General features: G+C 47.3%; 1 protein-coding gene across 2 annotated transcripts; it reads left to right on the forward strand.

The window, feature by feature from the left end:
• Positions 1 to 249: 249 nt before the first annotated feature.
• On the forward strand, positions 250 to 20,647 carry Hebp1 (heme binding protein 1). Of its 2 annotated transcripts, none has more exons than XM_048432434.3 (4): positions 250 to 445; positions 8,871 to 9,024; positions 11,063 to 11,243; positions 20,112 to 20,647. In XM_048432434.3, the coding sequence occupies exons 1-4, from the start codon at positions 368 to 370 to the stop codon at positions 20,284 to 20,286; spliced, it is 588 nt and encodes a 195-aa protein (XP_048288391.1). In that variant the 5' UTR covers positions 250 to 367; the 3' UTR covers positions 20,287 to 20,647. The 2 variants fall into 2 exon arrangements, with proteins under 2 accessions (XP_048288391.1, XP_048288392.1); XM_048432435.3 differs by having other exon boundaries at positions 252 to 445; positions 8,871 to 9,009.
• Positions 20,648 to 26,038: the final 5,391 nt, after the last annotated feature.

A 26,038-nucleotide genomic window follows, 5' to 3' on the forward strand; every position in this document is an offset into this window, starting at 1 on the left:
GGATCTCTGTGAATTCCAGACCAGCGTGGTTCCAGGACAGCCAGAGCTACACACACACGCACACCAAAAAAAAAAAAAAAAAAAAAAAAAAAAAAAAAAAAAAATTGTCACGAAAAAAAGAAAAAAAAGGTACATCTGGAGAAGAGTGAGGTGTTACAGGCCCTGATCCCTGCTCCACCCAGGAGATTGCAGACGGCTCATGTGGGTGGAGTCTGTGGAGACCCCGCCCAGGCCACGCCCCGTACCGCCAAGACTCCGCCCCAGTCCCCTGGCTTCTCGGCACTCACTGGCCACTTGTTCTGTGGACCCTGCTGTCCTGCTTGGCCACGGAGTTTTCTCGCAATCGTCCAGCTCCTAGGGTGACACCATGTTGGGCATGATCAGAAACTCGCTGTTCGGGAGCGTGGAGACGTGGCCTTGGCAAGTTCTGAGCACCGGGGGCAAGGTAGGCCCGCAGAGCTGCAGAGAACCGGACGGAGGACTGCGCAGCCGTCCCCTCCCTGGCCCGGGCTGGAGAGGGTGTTGCGAAACTGTGGGTGGGACTGTGACCGAGCTGCATTCCTGCTGCGGCCGCGATTCACGGCCAAGCGCTGGCCCTGGGAAGGAGGGGAGAATGCTGTGGGGCTCAGCCCGAGCTGGATGCGAAAAGAGATCCATCCATCTTGGAGAGTGGGATACTGCCTGTTGAATGCATTTGTCCATTTAAGCATTCCAAACCACCTGAACTTCCTCCCTCTTAGTACAGAGACCCATTCTGTCCCAGGCTGGCCAGGCACTGGCTGTGTAACCCAGACTGGCCCTGAATTCTGTGGCAATAGTCCTGCTTCAGCCTCCTGTGTGCTAGGGTTACAGGTGTGAGCTACAACGCCTGGCTACATTCTGAGCAACTCTTGGTTGCAGAAACGACTGACAAAAATCCTAGTGTGCAAAAAACAAACAAACAGAAAAGAAAAAAAAACCCAAGTACAGAAGAAATGGAAAAGGTTTGTGTTGCAGACATGTTGTGCAGGTTGGGAGTAGGGGGTGGGGACGGCAGGCAGATCTGCTAGGGAGCCATGAGGGGCTCTTCACCCTGCCTTGGACTGTGCAGCGCAGCTTGTGTGGCAGTTCACAGTCAAGGCCATTTTTCAAAAGTTCAGAGCTATACGGTTCATGATTTATAGAATTGTTTGTGTCCGCATAGAGTGAGTGAGGAGATATAATCATTGTGTTCTGTCAAATTTGCCTCAACACAGGAGTGGGCAATGGTCTGCTTTCTTGAAAATTGGTGCTCAGTTAAAATCTTGCATGCATACATTGTTTTCCCTAGGACTCTATTTGATTATTGACTGGTTGATATTGGGAATCAAACCTAGAGCCTTATGCTACGGATTGAATGCTTCACCACTGCCCTGTGCCCTCTGCCTGACAAGTATTTTATCTCAGTACCATCTCTCTTTATAACAATTCTGGATAAAGGCCTGTGTTACTTGGGGGCCAAGTTCTGGAACTGACCACAGTGAGCCTCACACAAAAGCTCACAACTCAACTCTAGGCTAGACTCAATTATCCAGAGGCCCAGCAAGGCATCTATTTGTCCCTCTCTCAGAGTTTCCCCTGCTGTAGATAGAACAGACAGTTGAAGCGCTGATCTCAGGGGACCCACATTCAAAGGCCTTCACCATCCAGGCAGATAATGGAAATGAACAGAACTGGCTGGTTGATTTCGGGGCCTGGTGGCCACTGAAACATGTTAAGAGTGCTTTAGCAAGCTGGGCAATGGTGACGCACACCTTTAATTCCAGCACTCAGGAGGCAGAGGCAGGCGAATCTCTGTGAATTTGAGGCCAGCCTGGTCTACAAGAGCTACTTCCAGGACAGCTAGGACTGTTGCACAGAGAAACCCTGTCTCAAAAAGAAAAAAAGAAAAAAGAAAAAAAGAAAAGAAAAGAAAAAAAATGCTTTACCACCAAGCAGCTTCCCAGGACTAGTGTTGTCAAGTTAAGAAAAGCCAGATATCCAAATTCTCTATGAGAAACCACCCAGTTTACAATAATTATTTTAACAAATAGTACTCTTTTGTGTGCCAACTATGTGTGGGCCAGGCATCTTAGAAAGAAAGAATGAATGAATGAAGGAAAGAAAGGAGGGAAGAAGGGAGGAAGGGAGGAAGATAGAGTAGTCAAAACCAAGTTGGATATGGTGGCTCATAGCTGCAAACCCAGAACTCAGAAGGCAGAAGCAGGAGGATTGCCACAAGTTTGAGGTCATCCTGGCCTACATTGTGAGTTCCAAGCTGGAGCTATATAACAACAGGGTTAACCCACCCGGGAGTTCTGCCCCTCATGGAGCTTTTGTTTCAGTGACTAATGAGCAAATAAGGGATATACACTATGGGGCTGGAGAGACGGCACAGAGGTTAAGACTGTGCACTGCTCTTGCAGGGGACCTGAGTTCGAGTCCTAGCATCTACGTCAGGCAGCTCACACCCCAGTGCTAGGTGTCTGCCGAGTGACTTATACCATAGTTATCTCATGGAAACGTCAAAAGACGTTGTTAAGACTTGAACTAAGTCAGGTATGGCTGTGCCTGGCTGCAATTCCAGCACTCAGCAGTGAAGGCAGGAGGATTGTAAATAAGTTGCTTAACATCTCAGCCACCCTAGGCCCCAGATTCTTCAGTTGCAAGGGAAGCCTAAGGCTGCCTCTGTGACATTTTGTTAAATATTCAAAGAGACTTGTAAGCTTTGTCTTTGACATACAGAGTCAGGGTCTGGGTCACAATCGGTTGTCTACACCCCTGGCACATGGAAAGTGCGCTGTGGGCTGGGCCTCATGTAGCTTTGAGCCATCCACATGCTCCGGACTGATTTCAGCCAGACCTTATCAGGTTCTCTGTTGCTGGAGGAGCGAGGGAGCAGGGAGCCCCTGGTCTGAGTTGGGTGGGTCCTGAGAAAGCTTGGAGCAGGACTGATATGAATTATCGGTGTCCTTTGGCCCAACCTGTGCAAATACGTGCAGGACAACAGCCTAGGTTTGAGTCCTGGCTCCACCATCTTCCCACTGTGACCTGGGCGTGGCACTTAACCTGTTGTTCCCCAGTACCTCTAAAAATGAAGACTAAAGCAGTAACCTCCCTGTGCATACTTACTGACTTCCAGGTCAATAAGAGAACCTGTCTCAAAACAAAAGCAACCAAGGGATCTGGAGAGGTGGCTCAATGGTTGAAAGCCCTGGCTGTTCTTGCAGAAGATCTGGTTCAGTTTCCAGCACTCACGTAATGATTCACAACCATTCACAACTCCCGTTTAAGGGGCTCTAATGCTCTCTTCTGACCGCTGGGGACCAGGGATGCACCTGGTATACATCTATGCATTACTCATGCAGCCAAGCACTCATACACATAAACAATCTTATGTTTTGTTTGCTTTTTCCAAGACAGGGGTTTCTCTGTGTAGCCTTGGCTGTCCTGGAACTCACTGTGTAGACCAGGCTGACCTCGAACTCAGAGAACTCCCTGCCTCTGCCTCCCAAGGGCTGAGCTTATTGCACCACTGCTGTCCAGCATAAATTTTCAAAAAAATGGTATTTGGATCCTGCTAAATGACATCTGAGCTTGTCCCTTTGTTTACACACGCGCGCGCACACACACACACACACACACAAGTGGGGGGAGAGGGAGGGAAGAAAGGAGAGAGAGATAATGTGAATGAATTCAGGTCCTTTTGCACATGATACCTGGTGCAGTGCTCAGTCCTTAGCAGATACTTGGTGCCTGTTGATTATTTGCATAGAAGGAGGAAGGAAAGCCCAAAGAATCTGCTGTCTCTTTTTTCCAGTAAGTTTTTGCCCTTAGCTGCCTCACTTGTTACAGAAGTTAACTAAATAAAATGAATTCTGAGACTTTGTTCCAAATTTGTCACCGGACATACAAGTATCTGACCCCAATGACACGCACGCTCACCAAAGAGAAGCGGAATGCCATGTGCGTCCCCACAACCTTGGAGTCCTCGGACAAGCGCTAGAACGGAGGGAGGGGAGCAGAATTCTGTTTCCTGTTTTGCCTTTCAGCAACTGGGTCGTCTTGGGCAATCCAATCCGTCTGATTCTTCATTTCCTTCTGGGTAAATACAGTTAGGTGACCTTTGAAACCGTTTGCAGTTCTGAAACTCTGTGATTCACATGGTTGAGTTTGGAACGTTAAAACATGGCAAATAGCAGAATGAGGGAGTGCAGGGTTCACAAGGACGGGGATGTTAGAGAGTGAACTCTGCTGGGGTATACCCAGAGTTAACCCTGGAAGGCTGTTTGGAAATATCAGTCTCACTAGCTGGAAGCTTCATAGGGAGTCCCTGGTGTTACTAGGTGAGATGGCCCAGAGTTCAGGCTGTTTAGCTGCCTCTTGATTCTTGCTGTCATGCAGTTCCCCTATCTCATAGGAAGGGGTTTTCTTTCTTTCTTTTATTATTTAATTCTTTGATGATTTCCTACATGTATATAATCAATATTAGTTTTTTACATTCCTTTTTATCTTATCTCATCCTCCAGCCCTCTCCCCAAAGTGCCCTTCTTGCTTTCATGTCTGTGTGTGTGTGTGTGTGTGTGTGTGTGTGTGTGCCCCACTGAGTTTAAATAGGCTTTTCTACATGAGCATGGGTGGACCATGGCAATATGGATACACCACAGAATAAAATGATGTCCCTTTCTCCAGCACCATGAACTGTAAGGGTATGGGAAATACTTACTTTTGAGACAGATCTCAGATAGACCAGGCTGTCCTTGAACTCAAACTTCTGCTCCTCCTGCCCTTATTTCCTCAGTGCTAAAATTATAGGCAAATACTACCACAGCTTTGTAAACGTGAGGCAAGCACTCTACCCATGAGCTACACACTCAGTCTCTGAATGGGAGTTAAACATGAACTGGACACTCAGAGTTTGCATAAAATTTTTCTGGCTCTGGGCATGGTGGTGCACGCCTTTAGTCCCAGCACCAGGAGGCAGAGGCATGTGAGTCTCTGTGCATTTGAGACCAGCCTAGTCTACACAGCCAGTTCAGGCCAGTCAGGGCTATATACTGAGACCCCCCCACCCCTTCAGAAAAAAAAAATTAAGATAAAGTCTCCCTATCCTCTCCCTCATTACTCAACTTTAATTTGTACTACAATAGTTTTTTGCATTCCAAATATGAAGTTAGAGTATTAAATATACTTATTCAAACTACAGAGACCATTCACAACCCACGGTCCTACCTAAATTCTTTTTTCCCCTCTTTGAGCCCTAGGAGTCAAAGCCACCTCCCCAGTTGAGAATCTTTGGTGTAGCATGATACAGAAAACCCTGTTTGATAAGCCTGAACCAGCCGGTTCCTCAGTCATGGGCCCCATTTTCCTAATCACTAAAGGAGAAAGCCTTTGATCAAATAAACACCTAGGGATTTGCATCATGTAAAATTGTGTGTAAAATTAGCTCTTATCCACAAAGACTTTATTTTTCAACTACAGCAGTGTCTCATTGCCAGACAGTAAAACCAAGACAGACCAACTTTACTTTTAGTGCCCTGAGATAAAATTCACTCAACCCGAGTAGAAGGGAAAAGACTTGCAAGAGCCACATTGTACCCCATCATTATGGGTGAGGTGGAGTTTTTGCAGAACGTTGGTTCAACCACGTGTGTGTTCATGATAAAGGCTGATGTAGAAATAGTTTTCTTTTGTGGATTGTAAATTTTTTTTAAAGTTTGAAGAACAAACACAAATAAAGTTTGAGCAATACTGATTTCCTGGATGTCCAGGAACACAAAATTTTATCACAGAAAGACGTCACGAGGCAAGGTGAAGGGGACAGGGCACAGGAGAGCTGCATGTTTGTCGTGAGTCTGAACACAGGGAGAGGTTAAAGGCCATAGCACAGAGGCTCGGTACAAGGACAGACCTTGGTGGAGAGAGGCTTTGTGTGGGAAGAGAGACTGCAGTGTGCGGGGTGAGCTGGGGAGGCTGGGAATGCAGCTCCGTGGTAGGGCAGCATTGACGGTAGGGCAGCTGTTGCCCTTCCAGCCGGAAGAATAGCATCTGCCCCTGGGTAGAGGCATGGCGCTGTCTCCTCGCTTCAGAGTTCCTGCAGCTGGGCAAGCTAGTCACCCACCAAGGGACCACCCTCAGGAAGACAGATTTGCCATAAACCATGCTGAAGAGAACGGAGGAATACTTATCCTTTTAATGAGATTATAGCACACTTTTCCTGCCCAGAATTCCAGCCTTTAGCAGCAAACAAAGCTATAGTCAACCCTGTCTACTTTTCTGGTTTACTCAGAAAAGCACAACTTTCAGCTTGGTGGTGGCGGCACACGCCCTTAATCCTGTCCCTTGGGAGGCAGATACAGGTGGTTTACAAAGGGAGTTCCAGGACAGCCAGGGCTGTGCTGTTACACAGAGAAACCCTGTCTCAAAAAAGTTTAAAAAAAGAAGGAAGGAGAGGAGGGAGGGAGGGAGGGAGGGAGGGAGGGAGGGAGGGAGGGAGGGAGGGAGGGAGGGAGGGGTTTAAACAGACAGCCTCACCCACAATAAGCAAGCACTCTGCTGCTGAGCTGTATCCCAGTCCTCTACTTTAACTTTTCCTCACTCTCAGCCACACTGCTAGAACGAGACTGTTCTTGGTATTGTCACTTCCTGGGGGATTGTTACTATTAATACATTTTTTTGCTCGTTTTTACCCTTTTCCTTTTTTCTCTTGCTGCCATCTCCTAAATGTTGAATTTTCTGATCTTTTTTGTTTTAATTTTATTTATTTATTAGATAGTGTGTGTGTGTCAGGGGGTGTGTTCATTCATGTGAGTGGGCACACCAGGGCGCACGTGTCAGAGGACAACCTGCAGAAGTCAGACCTCACCTTCTACCACAGAGGACCTGGGAACGAACTCAGATCATCAGACTTGGTGGCAGGTGCCTTGACCTGCTGAGCCATCCAGCTGCTGGCTCTCTATTATTAATGTTTTAAGTTAGTATACAAGACAACAAGCTTCATAAGCTTCATCCGGGGATTTTCACTTACATAGCTATATAAATAGCATTATATTTTGCTCATATTTGTTCCCTGCGTTTCTCCTCCTCCCTCTCCACAGATGGTTCCCCTTCAGCTTTCTTGCCTCTGTCTCTTTCTCTCTCTCTCTCTCTCTCTCTCTCTCTCTCTCTGTGTGTGTGTGTGTGTGTGTGTGTGTGTGTGTAAAGCTGGGTTCTACATGAAAGAAAACAAGGTGGCTGTCTTCACCCTCTTCCTCCTCTATAGTTCACATGTGTGTCACAGGTGTATGTACTTTATATGTATTTAAATGTAGATGCCACAAAGAGGAAATGTGGTATTTGTCTCCCCGAGTCTGCATTGTCTCACTCCACATGGTGACCTCCACTTCCACCCATTTTCCTGCTCTTGTTGATTCCCTCTTTACCGTTGTCTACACCACACACTGTATCCATTGCTCCGCTGGGGAATGTCTAGACTCGCTCCCTGTCAGGGTTACTGTCAATAACGCAGTGATTGTTAATAATAACGGTGTGTGGATCTCCGTGGTGCACTGACCTGGGGGCTGTCCGGTATATTCCCAAGAGAGGCATAGCTGGGTCATATGGTCATTCTTAGTTTTCTGAGGATCCTCCAAACGGATTTCCAGAGCAGCCGAACCACTGTGCATTCCATCAGCAGTGCAAATGGTTCGTCTTTCCCTGCATCCTTCTCCTTGCCAGCATATGCTGTCATTTGTCACCTCGTTGCTGCTATCACTGCCGCTGCTGCCACCTCCTCTCCTCCTCCCCCTCCTCTTCTCCTTTTCTGTTGTTTGTAGCTTCTTTGGGTAGTTTTATTTGATAAAAGGGAGCATTTGAAGGGCTGTTATTTTTTGGTTTGATTTAATTATTATTTTTCTTTTTGAGACAGGATATTATGAAGCCCAGGCTGGCCTAGAACTTCTGATCCTTCTTCCTCTACCTCCCCATGCCGCCCAGTCCAGCCTTTGCGTCTTCTCTTGCTAACTCCTTTATCACCTTACCCTGTGTTGCTCTTAACTTTCTGGGATGTTCCAAGCAACGCTATCTGCTAACCTTTCTAGGGATTTTTTTCATAACAGCTAGCAGATTTTTAAAAGATTTATTTATTTTTAATTATGTGTATGTGAGTTGAGGTATCTCCAGAGTCCAGAGGTCCAGAGTCCAAGATCCCTTGGACCTGTAATTACAGAGAGCTGTGAGCTGCCCAACATGGGTTCTGGGATCGAAACTTGAGTCTTCTACAAGAACAGTACACAGTCTTCACTCTGAGCCACATCTCCAGCACCCCATTTTTCTTTGTTTCTTTCTCCTTTTTCAGTCTCCAAAAGCTTTTTGATCTCTTGGTATTCCATATTTTGTGGTGTCTCCAGTATTCTGAGGTCCAATAGCTTCTCTAGAAACTTCAGAATATCAATCATAAAATTTATTTGTTGTTTGGTGGTCATGGTTTTGCTTTGAGACAGCATATCATGTAGCCTAGGTTGGCCTTCATCTTGTTATGTAGCTGAGGATAACTCTGAACTCTTGTTCTGTCTCTACCTCTCAAGTGCTGCAGTTACAGGCATACAATATCCCTTCCTATAAGATTTTTAAATAACTTTTGATAATCTAGATTTGTAAAAACCTCAGAATCAGCCAGGTGTAGGGCACATGCCTTTAATTCCAGCACTTGGGAGACAGGAGCAGAGGCAGGTGTGTTTCTGAGTTTGAGGCCAGCCTGGTCTATAGAGAGTTTCAGGATCTCATGGTGCTTCATTTCGACTCCATCTACACGACCACCATACCCACTCTGGGGGGTTTCTCGCTGATTCAATCTCTGTCCTCTGTTCTCACTGTGTCTCCCGGATCTCTAGGAAGACGTCTCCTATGAGGAAAGAGCCTGTGAAGGAGGGAAGTTTGCCACCGTGGAAGTGACAGATAAGCCTGTGGATGAGGCTCTCCGGGAAGCAATGCCCAAGATCATGAAGTATGTGGGTGGCACCAATGACAAGGGTGAGCGCCGAAGAGGTACAGGGCTCTGTGTGAGCTCATGTCAGCCAAGGAAAAGCCAGGGGTGACTATAGACACCTGCAACTGCCTATTCCAAAGCTCATGGCCGGAAGCTCTGCTATCAGACCACTCGGGTGTCAGCCCAGCCAGCCTCTCACTTCAAGATATACACGCTCTCTGTCACTCAGTTCATGGTTCTCCCCAAGCGCAGAGCTAGGAGCTCACTCGTCTGTTTTATTGTGTTTTTTAACACTACATGTTCACCGTGTCCTTGCCTTGGGTGAATGGGCAGGGCACACCCATAGTAAACTGGGTTCTGTGCAAGGCATGGCTGTCATCTGACTGGAAACTGTCAGCACCAGGCTGAAAACCCTGATATCAGCCCTCAGACTGTTAGCTGCAAAGGCCCAGTGAGCTGTGAGTGTGGCAGTCCCAGACTCAGCTCTGGTGGTCAAAGGTCTGTGAACTCTTAAGCCATTCCTGACTTTGGGATACAGCAGCCCATGCTGGCTGCCCCTTCCTCCAGCCCCATTTCTAATCATTGGGCTGACATTTTATGTAAGATACACCATGGGAGTGTAAATTTTAGGTTTATTTTTACTTATTTCTTGGGAGTTGGGCGTTGCGGCAGGGTCTTTACATAGTGAGGCTGTCCTGGAGCTGACTATGTAGAGCAGGCTGGCCTCGAACTCGCAGAGATTCGCTTGCCTCTGCTTGCTGAGTGCTGAGAGGCGTGTGACACCACATCAGTTTGTTGGACTCAGGCAGCTTTCTGACTCAGGTAGCCCTACAGAATCCTTGCAAACTCGTCATGGGTTTTAAAAGAACATGAAAACAGAGATACTGGGTTTGATTTTTGAGTATTTCCCATGCTGGTAGTTAGAAAGATAGTACAGAACTATTTTAACCATGGTAATATTTTCCTAGAGCCAAGTAAGCAGGCTTTGGAAAATAAGATGCCCTGTAAAAGGTTAAGAATTTTTTTCTCTTAACTGTTAAATTATCTGTCTCCGTGACAATATGTATAAACAAAACTCAATGGCTAATTTTTGCCTCCGTTCTAGCTCACACATTTCTGTGTCTCTTTAGAGCTTTGAAGTGCTAGGGGGTCGAACCCAGGGCCTTGGGTGTATTAAGCAAATATTCTACCATTAAGCTACATCCTCAGCTCTTGGATTTTGAGTCAGGATCTTGCTACGTAACTTGGGCTGCCTGGAATGCAATCCTTCCTCTGGAATGCTGGGATTATAGGCATGTGGCACCACACCAGGCCTTTCAGAGGACCTTTCAATATAAACTGAATATTCCTACTATTGCCTATTTTGTCTCTTTTATCTGTTTTGTAATTATGCTCTGTGGTTAAACAGTCTTCTTGAGCATAATTCCTCATGGTTGTGTTGTGTGGCATCGCATGTCCATGTTTACTCAGACATACTCCTGTTTTGAACAGCTGCTCTCTGTCCTGCAAGGGAGGGCTTATTACCCATCCTTTTCCACATTTTATATATTTCTCAAATATGCAGATCCTGATGTATCTACAGTCTTGCTATGTGTCACAAAATGGTTTTTTGTCTTTTTGTTTTCTCAAGTATGGGGCCTGAGAGACGGCATACTGTTTTAAGATGAATTACTGCTCTTGCAGAGGACCTAAACTCGGCTCTCAGCCAAAGGAAAGGCCGGAGAGATGGGTCAGCATCTAAGAGCACTCGCTATACTTGCAGAGAACCAGTGCTGGGCTCCCACAACCCACATGGCTCACAGTCATCTGTAGCTCCCGTTCTGGGGACCCAGTACCCTCTTCTGGCCTTCACAGAATGTGATACACGTACGCTCAGAAGGCGCACATACAAACACGTAAAAATGAATAGCGCCATTATACGCTTATCTCCAGCATATAAAAGTTACATAAAACATTTGCACAAGTCTAATTATGTATTTTACGGCCTGAAATGTTTGTGGCTCGTTTGAAAAAGAAGCCTTGGAAGAGAAATTATATCCATGGCCCAACAGAGGCCCTGTCTAACGCCTGCTGCCCTCTGTGTTCTGATGCCTTCAGGAATCGGCATGGGCATGACAGTCCCTATCTCTTTTGCCGTGTTTCCCAATGAAGACGGCTCCCTGCAGAAGAAGCTGAAAGTCTGGTTCCGAATTCCGAACCAGTTCCAAAGCAGCCCACCGGTTCCCGGTGACGAGAGCGTGAAGATCGAGGAGCGGGAGGGCATCACTGTCTATTCCACGTAAGGAGATGGTTCTCAGCGTCCCCGTCCACGCTGACGGCCTCAGACTGGGAGGGCATCACTGTCTATTCCATGTAAGGAGATGGTTCTCAGCGTCCCCGTCCACGCTGACGGCCTCAGACTGGGAGGGCATCACTGTCTCTTCCACGTAATGAGATGGTTCTTAGCGTTCCCGTCCACGCTCAAGGTCTTGGATTCTTCTTGAATCTTTTCGCTGTGGCATAATCAATTTCAACAACCTGAATCGTGACAATAACCCACTTTAATTTCTTCAGGTAGTAGCACTTGCAGTTTATCTGGATAAATGCTTTGTCTTGTTGTACTATTGATGGGTAGAGTTCCCCTCGGGCTAAACTTAAGATGAATACCTACCTGCATTGTCCAAAACAGGGTCTTAGAAAAATCAAGGGATATAGACATCAATCGTAGTTGGGCTCACAAATAAATTGGAATATAATAGCTGGGGAATGTGATTTACACCCCACACTTCCTTTGAAGGTAGAAGGGTAGGGAGTGTTTGTCAGAGCTAAACAGCCAGCCCCCTGATTGTGCCTGGTCCGTGGTCCTTTAGGCAAAGGACATATCCACTCTCTTGTCCTTCTGGTTCTGATTCAGGGACTCCCTCACGGTTACGTTTCTTCACTACAGAAAGTAATGGGGGCAAACCGTTGCCAGCTTCTGTTTGTTTTCCTTTGTTTTGTTTTCTTGGTGCTGGGAATTGAACCCACAACCCCATGCATGCTAAGCATGTGCTCTTCCACCGAGCTACTCACACCCCGAGCCTGGTACGTGATCCCTAGCCTGCCCTACAAGTCAAATCTCTTAGATAACTGGTGACCCCCTGCTCGTCAAAAGCCTACTGTGTAACAGGCACCTGACCAGGTTCAGAAGACCAGAATCTTCTTTAGTAGTAGCCGTAGGCTGGGAGTTGGGTTCTGCTCAAGACCACTTCGTGAAAATTAGCCGTATCAATGATCTTCTGCTGCACGGAGTTTCCGTTCACTACAAGCCCACCCCAAACAAAGGTGGCCAGTAGGCTTCCCTGTTCCAATTCCTCCTCTGAGGGTGGAACTTCCTTCCCACCCTTATTTTTAAGATTTATTTGAACCCATGACTGCTTTGCAATTAGTCAGCACCCCTATAGCGAGATGGGAGGTGGAAACAGAACCATCTGGAAGCCCATAGCCCAGCTAGTCTCACGGTGAAGCAGCAGAAACAGGAAGCCCTGAGCTCAACAAAGTGGAAGGAGAGAATCAGCTCCCCAGAGTTGTCCTCTGGCCTCCACATGGCATCATGGCATGTGTAAACATGCACACGCACACACAGCACACATGTGTGCACAAATAAATCAATATTAAAGGGTCGACTCAGGAACTGGAGAGATGGGCCGGTTGATGACCTTGTTTGCTGTGTAAACCAGAGAACCTGAGTTTGGATCCCCAGCACTTATGTGACGAAGAAAAAGCCTGGTGCAGCAGCACACATTTCTAATTCCGGTACTGGGGAGGCAGAGATGGAGAGAGCTCTGGTACTCACTGGCCAGCGGCTCTAGCAGAACCGGTGAGCTCCAGGTCCAGTGAGAGACATTTTAAAAAATAAGGTGGAGACTAGTAAAGAAGACACCCAGTGTTAACCACTGACCTTCGCACATATGTGCATGCACACCAGTGTATACATACATGAGCACACACTATACCTAACACACATATAAAGTGAATTCATGAAAGGGATAATGTTAGCGGAGACTGTTCATTCCGACCACCTGGACCCGAAATAATCACATAGAAACTGTTTTAATTAAAACATTGCTTGGCCAATCACTTAGGCATATTGCTAGCTAGCTCTCATATCTTAAATTAACCCATCTCTATCCATCTATGCATCATTATGAGGTTGTAACCTACTGGCAAGGTCCCATCAGGCTCCTGTGGGAGTCTTTCTCTTTTGGCAGCTACATGGTGTCTCTCTGGTTCTGCCTACTTTCTCCCAGCATTCAGTTTAGTTTTCCCTCCTAGCTCTATTCTGCCCTGTCTATAGGCCCAAAAATCTTCTTTATTCATTAACCAATAAAAGCCACACATATACAGAAGGACTTCCCATACCACAAGGAAGGAAGGAAGAGAAGGAAGGAGGGAGGGAGAGGGGAGAATTGGGAGAGGGGAGGAAGAATTGAGCCGGATCTATGGAAATCTATGAAATCTAAACACATGAAGGTAGCACATATCTATAACCCCATCACTTGGGAGGCAGTTTGAGGCTAGCCCAGGGTACATAGTAAAACTTTGCCTCAAACAAACCAAAACAAAATTTAAAAGTGCCAAATACTGCATTGATTTAGCCTTGCTCCATGAATAAATATGTTATAACTGAACATATAATTCTAACTTATCATGGGATTATTCCTAGGCTGGCCACATGGTGTCACCACAAATCAAATGTGCGTTTCCAGCACTGTGTGTCACTCTCTGATTCAGCTGAAAGCAAGGTTGATAAAACAAAGCAACAGGGCTATTTCTAACCAGAAGCACTATTTCCATAATGCAGTTTGGTGACTAAATTCTTTTCCGATAGTCTTGTAAAGAGGTATCTTCAGAGAGATCATACATTAATTAGCAGGACTTTCTAGATAAATAAAATGCCTTTGGGAAAAAGGTAATACTACCTGAATACTTCTAAGTCTTTGCTTGAGACAGAGCCTTACCATGTAGCCCTGGCTGTCCTGGAACTCACTATATAGATAGACCAGGCTGGCCTGGAACTCACAAGAGATCTTCTGGGATTAAAAGTATGCACCACCATAACTGGCTGTGTGTGTGTGTGTGTGTGTGTGTGTGTGTGTGTACATGTATATGTGTGTATGTATATAAGTATATCTGTGTATATATGTATATATAAGTATATATGTGTATATATGTGTATGTGTGAATAGAAGAAGTTGGAAGGGCAAGGGGTGTGATTCAGTGCTGGAGAGCTTACCCAGTGTGTGCATGATTTTTAGTTTGCTTCTCTACTCTGCAAACAATAAAGAAGAGAGGGGAAGCTGGAAACCAGGAGTTCATTGTCAGGTGACCAGCGTTACAGCCCCAGTTCACTCAGCAGCCATGACCTTAGAATTGATGGCATATGACTCATGGTTTCCATGTCTGTGGGACAGATATAAGAATGCCTAGCCTACTGTAAGGATGAGATAAGCTCATGTATGTGAATGTCCACACATCACCCGTTAGGTTGTGTTTCCATCTGCCCACATACTCTGACCGAACAGTTAATGCTGGTGGCCAGGGTGCCACAGAGCTGAGGTTCTCTAACCTCTTCAGCTGTCGTGCTCCGGCCTGGGCTTTGTGCTCAGGGATGTTCCACCCGGTCAGTGCTTGTTCAGTCAGCTTGAGCGAAATTCTGTCCTCGCTACAGAATTGAGATAGGCAGTTACTCTTCTTCATGCCTGGTGCATAGCTGCGGCATCCAGCGCTGGGCTGCTTAGTTTTTGTCAGTGTGGCACACTCTAGAGTCACCTGGTGTCCTCGTTAAGGTCACTATTGTTGTGAAGACACACCATGCCTGAAAACAACTTGGGGAGGGAATGGCTTGTGTGGCTTACACGTCCACATTGCTGTTTATCATGGAGGCTGGGACTCACACAGGGCAGGAACTGGATGCAGACGCCAAGGAGGAATGCTCTTCATGGCTTTGAAGACTTGCTCAGTCTGCTTCCTTATAGAACCCAGAGCCACCAGCCCAGGGGTGACCTCATCCACAATGGACTGGACCCTCCCCCATCAATCGCCAATTAAGAAAAGGCCCTACAGGCTTGCTCTCCTCAGAGGACCCTTGCTTGGGTCAAGTTGACATAAAACTAGCCACCTAGGAAGAGGGAATCTCAGTTGAGAAATTACCTCCATTATATTGGGCTGTAAGGAGGTTTTTTTTTTTTTTTTTTTTTTTTGATTTGGGGCCTTCTCTTGATTAATGATTGATCTGGGCAGGCACAGCCCACTGTGGGAGGTGCCAGCCCTGGGCTGGTGGTGCTTGGTGCTACAAGAAAGCTGGTTGAGTAAGCCACGGGTGGCAAGCCAGTAAACAGGGTTCTTCTATGACCTCTGCTTCAGTTCCTGCCTCCAGATTCCCATCCTGACTTCCCTCAGTGGACTGTGATGTGGGAGTGTAAGCCCAAAGAAACCCTTTTCTCCCAAGTTGCTCTGGGTCACTGCTTGTCACAGTGACAGTGGGAGAGAGAAGGACAGCAGCCAACTCTGCCAGCTGCTGTTGACCTCCTGTTAAAGGTTTGGACGACACTAGATGGTGAATCCCATAGTCATCCCATTTTTTCCCCTTCCCTGTGGTGCTAAACTGAATGTTACCATCACAGACCTCAGAGAGATAGCATTGTGGGCATATTGCCCTCTTTGACTGACTGAAACTCTGCCTCTTAACCACCTCTTAACTTCCTTAGTCTATTTAATTAGTCTCTTGTTTCTGGAAGTGTGTGCATGCATGTGTGTGTGTGTATCTGTGTGTCTGTGTCTTTTGCTTCCATGGTAACCATAGTCTCTCTTCTGACATTGAGTGAGATAAAATACAGTGCCCTGGAGGACAGCTTCTTTGAAGACAAGGAGTTAGAAACTTATTAACAGGCTTACAGAAACAATGGGAGCACTTTATTTCCTTTTGGGAGTGCAAAGTACTTTACGAGCATTCCTTAGTGCATTTGAGCGCTGATGCATCTGGAGAGCTGTGGACACGCAGGTGTCATCCTGTGTGCAGCGGGGAAGCTGAGACTAGCAGGAATGACGTGGCTGTTGGTGGTGACCAGCTGAGTCAGCCAGTGCTGGGCCTCCTCCGTGTGAGGGGCTGTGGTCCTGGGTGGAGTCGGCTCTCTGGTTTGTTTGTATCTTTCTGTGATGGGGCCAGAGTGAGCTGGTAAAATGGGCAGAGAAGAGAGTGGCCCTCCCAGTGATGTTTGTTTTCCAGTCGTTCCCATGGTGAAGCCAGAGGGAAATTTTATTTTTATTCCAAGCACCATGTTTTTCCCAGGAACAAATGTTAAAGAAGCCGGGGGCTTTCAGGAGTGAACTTAATAAATTCCCGAGTGATGACATTCCCTTTGTCTCCCTCCGCTGGGTTTCCTCCCAAGAGTCCTTTGTCAGGTCCTGTTCCTGTAGTCACCACTGAGGTCCTAGGGCCTCCGAGAGCCACCTTTGAGCTCTCTGTGCAGCTTCGGTACCTGGATCACTCCTCGCTGTGACTGTAGCCAGTACCTCCTGAGTGGAGACGCCTGTGCTTCTGCTACCAGCTCCATTGCTTTCCCAGTGAGCCTGTCTGACTCCAGTCTTTGCCGTGTCTACGATTTCAGTGTACATTAGCTTCCTTGTTGCTACGACAAAAAAAAAAAAAAAAACCCTGACAAAGAGCAGCTTAAGGGAGGAAGGTCCTCAGAGGCTGGGTCTGAGAGGGAATGCAGCACGTCATGGCAGAGAAACTGGAGGCAATCGGCACAGCGCATCCATGAAGCGGAGAGTAATGGGCTCCGTGAATGCTCCGCTGGCTTTCTCTTTTCTTCCCTTTGCAGCCTGTGAGGCCACACTGCGCATGCTCATTCTTTCCTCTGTTAAACGTCGCTGGAAATATTCTTACAGGCACATCCTGAGGTGTGTCCCCTGGGTGATTCCAAATCCAGTCAAGCTGACAAAACTTAGCTGTCACACGGTGACGGACAGACATTAAGATACTCAGGAAGGGCTACGTGAGGGCTGTGGAGATGGCTCCGCTGGTAACGGTGTTGGCCCACAAGGCTGATGGCTGAGCTTAATTCTCCAGATCCACACTGTGAAAACAAAGAAACGACCTGCACAAGTTGTTCTCAGTCCCCGCCACAGCGCAGCACCATGACATGCAACATGCACCACACAGGCGCGCGCGCGCGCGCGCACACACACACACACACACACACCTTAAATAAATAAATAATAGATAACTAAATAGACTTTTTTGTTTTGTTTTATTTTTCGAGACAGGGTTTATTTGTAGTTTTTTGGAGCCTGTCCTTTCTTTCTTTTTTTAATTTTAAGAAATTACCACATGAATATTCATCTACCTATTTGCCCCAACACAGATCTGTGTGGCAAAATACTTGTAATCCGCACCTGTAACAAACATATATAAATATTTTACAAAACACTTTGGGACAGCTGCTGGTGGTGGTGGTGCTGCTGCTGCATGCGTGCGTACGTGCATGTGTGCGTGCGTGCCTGCATAAATGAATGCATGCCATGGTGAGCATATGGATGTCAGAGAATGACTTGGCAGGAGTTGGTTCTCTTTGACCACGTGGATCCGGGGAATCCCCTGGTCATCAAGCTTAGTTGGCAAGTATTTCTACCAAATGGGCCATTTGCTGGCCCCACAAACTTTTTTCCCTCATCATTATTCCCTTAAAAAAAAAAAGCATTGTAGCAGCTATTTATAGAGCATTTCCATTGCACGAGGTATGGCCCGTAATCCAAAAATTTTTGAAGGGCATGAGAGGGGCCAGCACTCGGTGGGGAAAGTGTTTGCCATGCAAGCCTGGAGATCTGAGTTTGAGCCCTGAGCCCCTGCACGGAAAGAGGAAACTGACTGCCAAAGGTTGTCTTCTCTCCACCTGTGCTGTAGCGGGCACACACATATCCTCCCTCACACATCATACCTGCACACACACGCATGCGCACACACACTCACACAAGCATATGAGAGGATCCCATGGGCCATATCCAGATACTGTGCCTTTTGCATAAGTGACTTGAGTAACTACAGATTTTAATATCTTGTGGAGACCTAGAAGATGCACCTCATAGATGGCAAGGGATGGATGGCTGTGACACTTGTACCCCCTAGCACTCCACTGGGCAGGCTGCAGTCTTTTCTCACTTCAGGTCCCCGATAGCCTCTCAAGATTGGCACTGTCACCGTCCTGACTTAACAAAGGACTAAGTCAAGATACTAAAGGATTTGACTTTGATTGGGAGCTGGATTGTGGCTGGGCTAGGATTGGAGCCAGCACAGCCATTTTGTCTTCAGCTGATGAAGGCACATTTAAGAACAATACTTCTGGACCTTTCCAAAATCAGTTCTTTAATGTTGTTTTTTGTTTGTTTGTTTGTTTTGGTTTGGTTTGGTTTTTCTAGACAGGGTTTCTCTGTAGCTTTGGAGCCTGTCCTGGAACTCACTCTGTAGACAATCCTGGCCTCGAACTCACAGAGATCCACCTGCCTCTGCCTCCGGAGGGCTGGGATTAAAGGCGCGCGCCACCACTGCCCAGCACTGTTTTTGCTTTTTAAGATTTTATTTCACATTTAATTAAGCAAGTCTGTGTGCGTCTGTATGTGGTTTTGCGTCTTCAGAGACCAGAAGAGGGCATTGAATTGCCTAGAGCTGGGGTTATAAGGCAGTTGTGAGCTGCTGTGTTGTGTGGGTGCTGGGAACTGAACTCAGGTCCTCTGTGAGAGCAACAGGTGCTCTTAACCTCTGAGGCATCATGCCAACCCACCCAGTATTGGTAGTTGAGAGAACGTGAGTTGTCCGTTTTCACGGAACAGTTTCATATCCAGGCCTAAGTCGAGGTTGTGGGAGGCCTTCTGTTCACGCTCCTGTTGCTAGGTTCTCTTTCTTTCACACGGTCAGTCCTTAAACACAGACATTACAAAACTCCAGCACCTCTCTGGCCTTTATTGCTAGAAAAGCCCTTGAAACTTATCTTCTGTCTGTTAATCCAATTTCCTCCTCAGCAAGTCCCAGCGAAGCAGAACTCAGCTGTCTTCATCTGCCTCCTGCCCTGCCATCAGTTTTCATGGAGAACCAAGTTGCAATCAATTGAAATTGGCTTCGTCTCCAATATTCTCTGGCTGTTGTTTGGCCATTAGGATGAGCAATTCCTCACAGATGAAGTCCTGGGTGACCCTGTAATCAACAGGCGGAATGCTTGCTGAGCGTGACTAACCGCTCATAAAAGAGCCAAGCATGATTCAAAGAACTCCACCAAAAATAATGTATTATTTGGCCTCGTCTCGGCCTGGTGCAAAGTCAGATTTTGAGTCACAAAGCTCATTAGCAGTGCGGGTGTATTTGACTCTAATAAAGAAGGTAGTGTAACCCAGATGTAGAATGATATATTTAGAGCTGGCTGCGGGATGAGTCTCGGTGTGGAGGCAGTGACACAAGGAGGAGCCTCACCCGGAAAGGGACGGCTCCTCTAGTCCCCATCTGTGAGGAGTCTCTTTACTTCCTAGAAAAGGAAGTTTTCGTAATTTTGCAAAAAAGGGGGGAGGGCAGAAGAGGTTTCTTTGTTGGCAAAGCATGTAACGCTGGCATGGGGTCCCTCCAAGACATCCTTGGGTCCCAACCTTGGTCAGCACTAATCTAGTGAAGATATGGTTTGTCCCCCTTAGGATGTGCTCCGTCGTGACAGCTGCCCTGTTTTAGAAGACATACAACTGCTACCCCCCCACCATGACAGCCCCACCATGGCTCCTCCTAGGTGTCCTTCCTGCTGGTGACAGGCTAGGAAGAGAGGCAGCTGAGGCAGCAGAGGGAGCCAGAGAAGAGGGTGACAGGCCCTGAGACAGTCAGGCTCCCCTAAGGGGACTCGTTTAGCTGCAGTCCATTCTCTGGGTTACAGGTTTTTGTTTTGTTTTGTTTTTGTTGCAATGCTGTATGCAACATGCATAACTTGAGAACAACAATCTTTGCATGTTCACAGATGAGGTAAATCGGACCCCGCTAGTCTCGCCTGTCTAGCATGCTTAACATAACCATGGCCATGTCTTCTCCCTAAACGACTGGCCTTCCCTGCAAGATGATGTCCTTTCTCACCAGCCCTTGCTCTCCTATTTCCAGACAATTCGGTGGTTATGCCAAGGAAGCAGACTACATCGCTCACGCCACCCAGCTTCGTACCGCCCTGGAGGGCACACCAGCCACCTACCAGGGTGACGTTTACTACTGTACCGGATATGACCCTCCCATGAAGCCCTATGGACGGCGTAATGAGGTCTGGCTCGTGAAGACATGAGTTGTTCACTGAACTGAGAAGGTCCTGGAGGTGTGCCACTCTGTCCCCTGACTTGGGGTCAACAGGGGGCAATGCTTCTCCAGTTCCAGCTTTTCTTCAAATTCCCTCCCTGCTGGTTTTCTAAAATAAGCCAAGATTGGCAGCATCGTTCTTGTTGAGGTATAAAATTCCGTGGCAGATCAGAAAGATCCCAGCAGCATTTTCTCCACTGTCTGGGTCACTGAAAACTGATTCTTAAACATTGTTATCAACTTTGTATTTTTGTTAGTGAGAGAACATGTGATCTATGCATGGGCTTTCACCTATGATTCCTCTATGAACTTATCTAGAGAGAAACCCAAAATACAAATCTTTGACTTAAGTGGCAAAGACAATTATAATTTTTTTCTGGGTTCTATAGTCCTTTAAAAAATATTTATTTTTATGTGCGTGCATGTGTGTGTGTGTGTATGTGTGTGTGCGTACGCGCATGTGCCATGTGTGTACAGGTGCCCTCAGAGCCCATGAGAAGACATCAAATGCCATGGAGCTGGAGTTACAGCAGACTGGGCGTCGTCTGACTTTCACTGCTGGGAACTGAACTCGGGTCCTCTGGAAGAGCAGCAGGCACCACTGAGCCATTTCTCCAACCCCAAGGTTCACAGTCTTAGCGGAACCCAGCTGATGTTTGCCACTGCAGTTAGAGATCGGGAGTCTGCAGAGCATCCTCAAGGATCCCAGGGAAGAGGCTGTGTTCTGATGCCTGGCTGCCTCTGAGCCGCTATGTACCAGGGCTACCAGGCAGCGCATCTGGGAACAATAGCCGAGAATGGGGTTTGCAGAAGTTGGCAAAGGCAGATGGAGAAGACAACCACACTCCCACACACAAGCAGCCCTGGGGGCAGGGAATTTCATGAGGAGGAAGATTTATTCAGTATGAAGAAATGAGCTCAGAAAAGGCCCGAGTCCAGTTTCCTTAACTGAACGAGACAGGAATGAAGAAAATGAATAGTTTGGCCCACAGAGAAGAATAGAGGGAGAGGCTTTGAGTGGGAAGCGGGGAGCATGGCTGAGCCGGAACAGGCTGTGGGTAGGCAAGGCAGTGGGCTTCGGGGTCATGCGGTGCACCAGGATCAAGTCCTGTCCACAGCCCTCCCTTAGACAACTGTAAAGATCCCCAGGAGAGAGTCAGAAGGCCACCTGTCGGGGTTTGGTTACTATGGGAACAGCAGGGGCTCTGTGCAGTGCTTAGTAAGAGGAAGAAATACAAAGGTGTGAAGTAAGGAGAGACCATAGCTGATGAAGTGATTGCGGGAGGCCTTCTGGGGTGGCTTCTGGTTTGCAGCCCCGGCTGTTTCTAAAGATTGGCCTCACCGCCTCATGCACTGTGCATATGCTATAACACTCACTGCACATTCTGACTCTCACACGGGTGAGGAGGTGAGACCCATCCCAGGCTTTCACACTGAACCCAAGACTAAGAGACGTGTAGCATAGGGCCCTTAGGTCATGTCAGGCAGTGTGTGCATGCATGCGTGTCTGTGTACACAGAGGCCTAAAGAGGATGCCTGGCTTCTTATGTGGATGCTGGGATCCAAACTCAAGCCCTCATGATTGAGTAGCAATCACTAAGCCATCTCCGCAGCCCCAGTTTGGATTTTGTCCTGAGCAAAATTAAAAAGTACTTGTGTGGCATTGATCAGGAATATGACACCCCCCCCATCATATTTTAGAAGGAAAATTCTGTCCATAGTGCAGAAAATACAAGAAGGGGCATATGGCTGAGACAGGAAGACCAGTTTCACTGTTCAGGAAATAAGCACAACCCCCTGTCGTTGTCCTAAGACAACTGAAAGTCTGTTTCTGACCTGCACAGCCCTATGTGATTTGACCTCTACTTCCCTGCTCTCTGATCTCTTTCTCAATACAGTCCAGCCACAATGACAGTAAGTTCTTTGTTACCTTTTCAGGTGACTCATCATCCCATTGATGGTACCTTGACCCCTACCTTTTCAAAAAGACCTGGAATGCCCCTGTCTCTAAATTACCCTACTCCACCCCACCCCAGAGATATCATTTAGGAAGATGGTTAAGTGTTTAGAAGGAGCTGGTAAGGTTTTCTCTTCTCCCACAGCAAGAAATACACAAGTATGTTGAATGGCAGGTGCTTGCTTTTTGTCTCAGGATCGCAGAATGGCGGAAAAGGGCCAAGGAGAGGAAATCTGCCACTTCTGTAGTCTCATTGTGTGAGAAAACAAAAACATTTTCCAGAGTTCCACTAACTAGTGATGCCAACTTAAGCTGTAAGGTGTGTGTGCAACCTGGGAAGTGTGTGCAACCTGGGAAGTGTGTGCCTTTGTAGCTAGGAAAGTCAGAGGCATATGAGACAAGTATTCAGAATGGCTTTGGGAGGACAATCAGCAGTAACTGCTCTCCCCCCCCCCCCACCCAGGGAGTGAGCAGGTACGTCTGCCCAGAGCAAGTGAGAGAAGGCACAGGAGAGCAGTGAGATGGGTGTGGCCAGATCTCAGATCGGCAGGTTTGCTCGGCAGCCAGAACTGGGGAGCACAGTCACAGTGGGGGGGGGGGAATGGTTTCAGTCACCTGCCTCACACTGAGAACCCGAAGTGGCTAGATGACAGTGACAGAGCTAACAAGACACGAGGGACAAGGGCTAAGGAAGCAAAACAAGTTTACCCCAATTCTGCATTTAATAATGGGAAGTAGCTGGCAGAGTGGTGTGTGCCTGTAGTCCTGAACTTCAGAGCCAAGAGGATGGGAGCTCAGAGTCAGCCTTAGCTACGTAAAGAGCTTGAGTCTAGCCTGTGCGGCCTGAGCCCCTATTCAAGCAGGGGGAAAACAAACAAACAAATAAACAAAACCCCAAAACAGGTCAGGCATGGTGACACACACACTCACAAGGCCAAGGCACGATTGTCACAAGTTCAAGGCCAGCCTAGACTGTACAGTGAGTTCCAATCAGAGCTGAAAATGAGACAGTATCTCTCAAAGAAAAAAGGAGGGCAGGTGAGAGGGAGGGAAGGGAAGGGAGGGGAAGGGAAGGAAGAATGAAAGAACCAGTAGACAACAAGCACCAGGCTTTCCCACTGCCAGTGTACAAATGAGAAAACTAAACGCTCCTGTCCCCACCTACCCTCTTCAGCATCACTGCCAAAACCGAAGTTTACTTTACAAATGGTTCGGTCTTGTCTCACTTCTCTCCCTGGGGTGCTGGAGTACAGCGCGTGGCTCCTGTTTTCAATGGGTAAAGACCTGCACTGGAAACCAGTGACCAGAAGAACTTAGGTTCCCAGAACCGAGTGCTCAGGGCACAGCTTGAGCTCCGGCCTCCTGAACTGTGTGTGTGGTTAGGCTCTGCCACTTCCTGGAAGCTGCCACCTTCCTGTGGCCTTGATACTCCAAGCATTTTTTGCAAGCTCTGTCCAGTAAAATTTGTTCTGTGTGTACCGTGGCACAATGCCACATTCTTAAGCTTACATACGAGTGTCCTGGGGTCATGGGGAACCTTCAGTGAGCCCAGAGACTTAGTCATGGCTCGTTTAAGGAAGATCGCCTTAATTTACACTTGGCTTCTCCACTCTTGAGTAATGTTCTTTGATCTTGAGCACAATAATTACAGTTTCACAGCATGCCACATGGATGGGTTTGTATTTGGTGGATGCCATAGGTTTGGCATTTGAATTTATGTCCTGAACTGGTGCTAACCTTTTCCCTACTTTTGTTGCTATCGTGACATCAATCTCTAAGAATCTGGGGAGAGACCCAAATAATAGCCACAAATGCAGAATCAGAGGCCAAGTTGGTAAGGTAGAAAAGGCACAGCAGCCTGTGAGCGAGGCAAGAAATGGTGTTGGCTGTGAAGAGCTACTGCACAAGCGACTGTTGGACTGTTTGTCTCTGTGAGTAAACTACACCTTCATAAACAAACAAACAAACAAACAAAAAAGGCGTGTCGTGGAGCTGGAGAGAGATTGCTGCTCTTTCAGAGGACTGGAGTTCAGATCCCAGCATTCACACCAGGAAGCTCACAACCTCCTGTAACTCCACCTGCATGGGATCCAACTTCCTCTTCTGGCCTCTGTGGGAATCTACATCTATATATACAGACAAACACCCACCCATACACACACTATATCTATATATCCAGACAAACACCCACCCATACACACACTATAAATAAATAAATAAATAAAACATAAGCTTATGAGTTGCCTCAGGCCCCAACCTCTTCTCACCTGGCGTCTCTTCTCTCCTCAGTCCCTTATTCTCCAGAAGCACCGGGGCAACCAGAGGTTCCTCTGCCATGCTCTCCCAGGGCCTCCTCCCCCAATGTCACTGTGCTCTCCCTGCCAGACTCCTCCATCCCTCTCTACCCTGTCCAGGTCCAGCTTCAGCAGCTTCAAAGTTTTCCTCCAGCAACAGCCGCTGCCTCTATGATTTCTGTCCCGTCTCACATCTGCTTCCTGGAGATATGTTTGTTCACAATGGAGTCTGGGGTGTATCTTGATTGGCAGGGCACTTGCCTAGCACTCATGAGGTCCTGGGTTTCGCCCCCATCATCGCATAAACTTGGTGTGGTGCTGCCTGTGATCCCAGCACTGAGGAGGTAGAGGAAGGGAGATCAGAAGTTCAAGGACATCCTTAGCTACAGAGCAAGCTTGAGGACAGCCTGGGATATAGGCTACTCTCTCCACGCATGCACACAAACACACACATGTTCACATTACATAATTTTATTAATATAGATTAAGTGGAATTTTTAAAAGAACTACTGCCGGGTAATCCCAGCACTCAGGAGGCTGCCAGGCCAGCCTGGGCTACATAGCAAGACCCTGTTTCAAAAACAAAGAAGGGCCTGGAGATGCACTTCAACAGCTAAGAGCATTTGTAGCTCTTGCAAAGGACCTGGGTTTGGTGTCCAGGACCTGCCTGGTGGCCCACAGCTATCAGTGACTCAAGTTTTAGAGGATCTGATGCCCTCTTCTGACCTTTGAGGGCACATACATGGTGCAAATATATACATGCAGGCAAAACACCCACACTCATAAAATCAGTAAATCTAAAAGAAGTATTTTTTTTAACAAAAGCGAGCTATTGATAACTAAAACTTATGACACAGTCACTGTGTCCCGGCTACTTGTTCATTCTGTGACTGACCTGATTTTACCCTGTAAGGAGTATTTTCTATTTTCTCTATTCTGTTTACAGATGAACTGGGAGATTCATTAGGATGGCTGAGGCTAGCCCGGTGTAATGAGAGCCTGGGAGGTTGAGACAGGAGGATCAGGAGGATCAGGAGTTCAAATGCATCCTCGTTTATATAGCACGTTTGAAGTTAGCCTGGACTACAGGACAGAATCGCCTGGTCAGAAGCATGTCCTAGAACTAATTGAGGGGCTTTTTACTTAACCGCTGTCTAGAGGGTGAAGGACAAAGAGAAGTCACTCAGATCACTGCTGGGAGCCAATGCTGCTTCTGGATGTCCAGGTTCACAGAGCTGTCCGTCTCCATCCAAGGCACATACCCTAAGGACACAGGGATTCTAAGATGGCCACTAAGCCACAGAGTAAATCCTACAGGACGAGCCGCCTCCCTCTGCCTCACCTGTAGGCACACGCCCTGTCTCTTTCGCCGTTCTTGAATATCCAGAGCTGGCTGCCAAGTGGCTGAGAGTGTGAACCTAGCAGGCAAGCTGCCAGGAGACAAATTCTGGCTCTGTCATATCATATTATCCATGTGACCTTGGGCATTC

Source organism: Myodes glareolus, chromosome 3, assembly GCF_982192425.1.
Source record: "Myodes glareolus chromosome 3, mMyoGla1.1, whole genome shotgun sequence".
Taxonomy (NCBI): Eukaryota; Metazoa; Chordata; class Mammalia; order Rodentia; family Cricetidae; genus Myodes; species Myodes glareolus.

Excerpts from the sequence above, each read along its gene's own strand:
- Hebp1 (XM_048432434.3), top strand. The coding sequence starts at position 368 with ATGTTGGGCATGATCAGAAACTCGCTGTTCGGGAGCGTGGAGACGTGG. Across the intron at positions 9,025-11,062 it reads CAAGGGTGAGCGCCGAAGAG|GAATCGGCATGGGCATGACA; the intron begins GTACAGGGCTCT and ends TGATGCCTTCAG. Across the intron at positions 11,244-20,111 it reads GGCATCACTGTCTATTCCAC|ACAATTCGGTGGTTATGCCA; the intron begins GTAAGGAGATGG and ends TCCTATTTCCAG.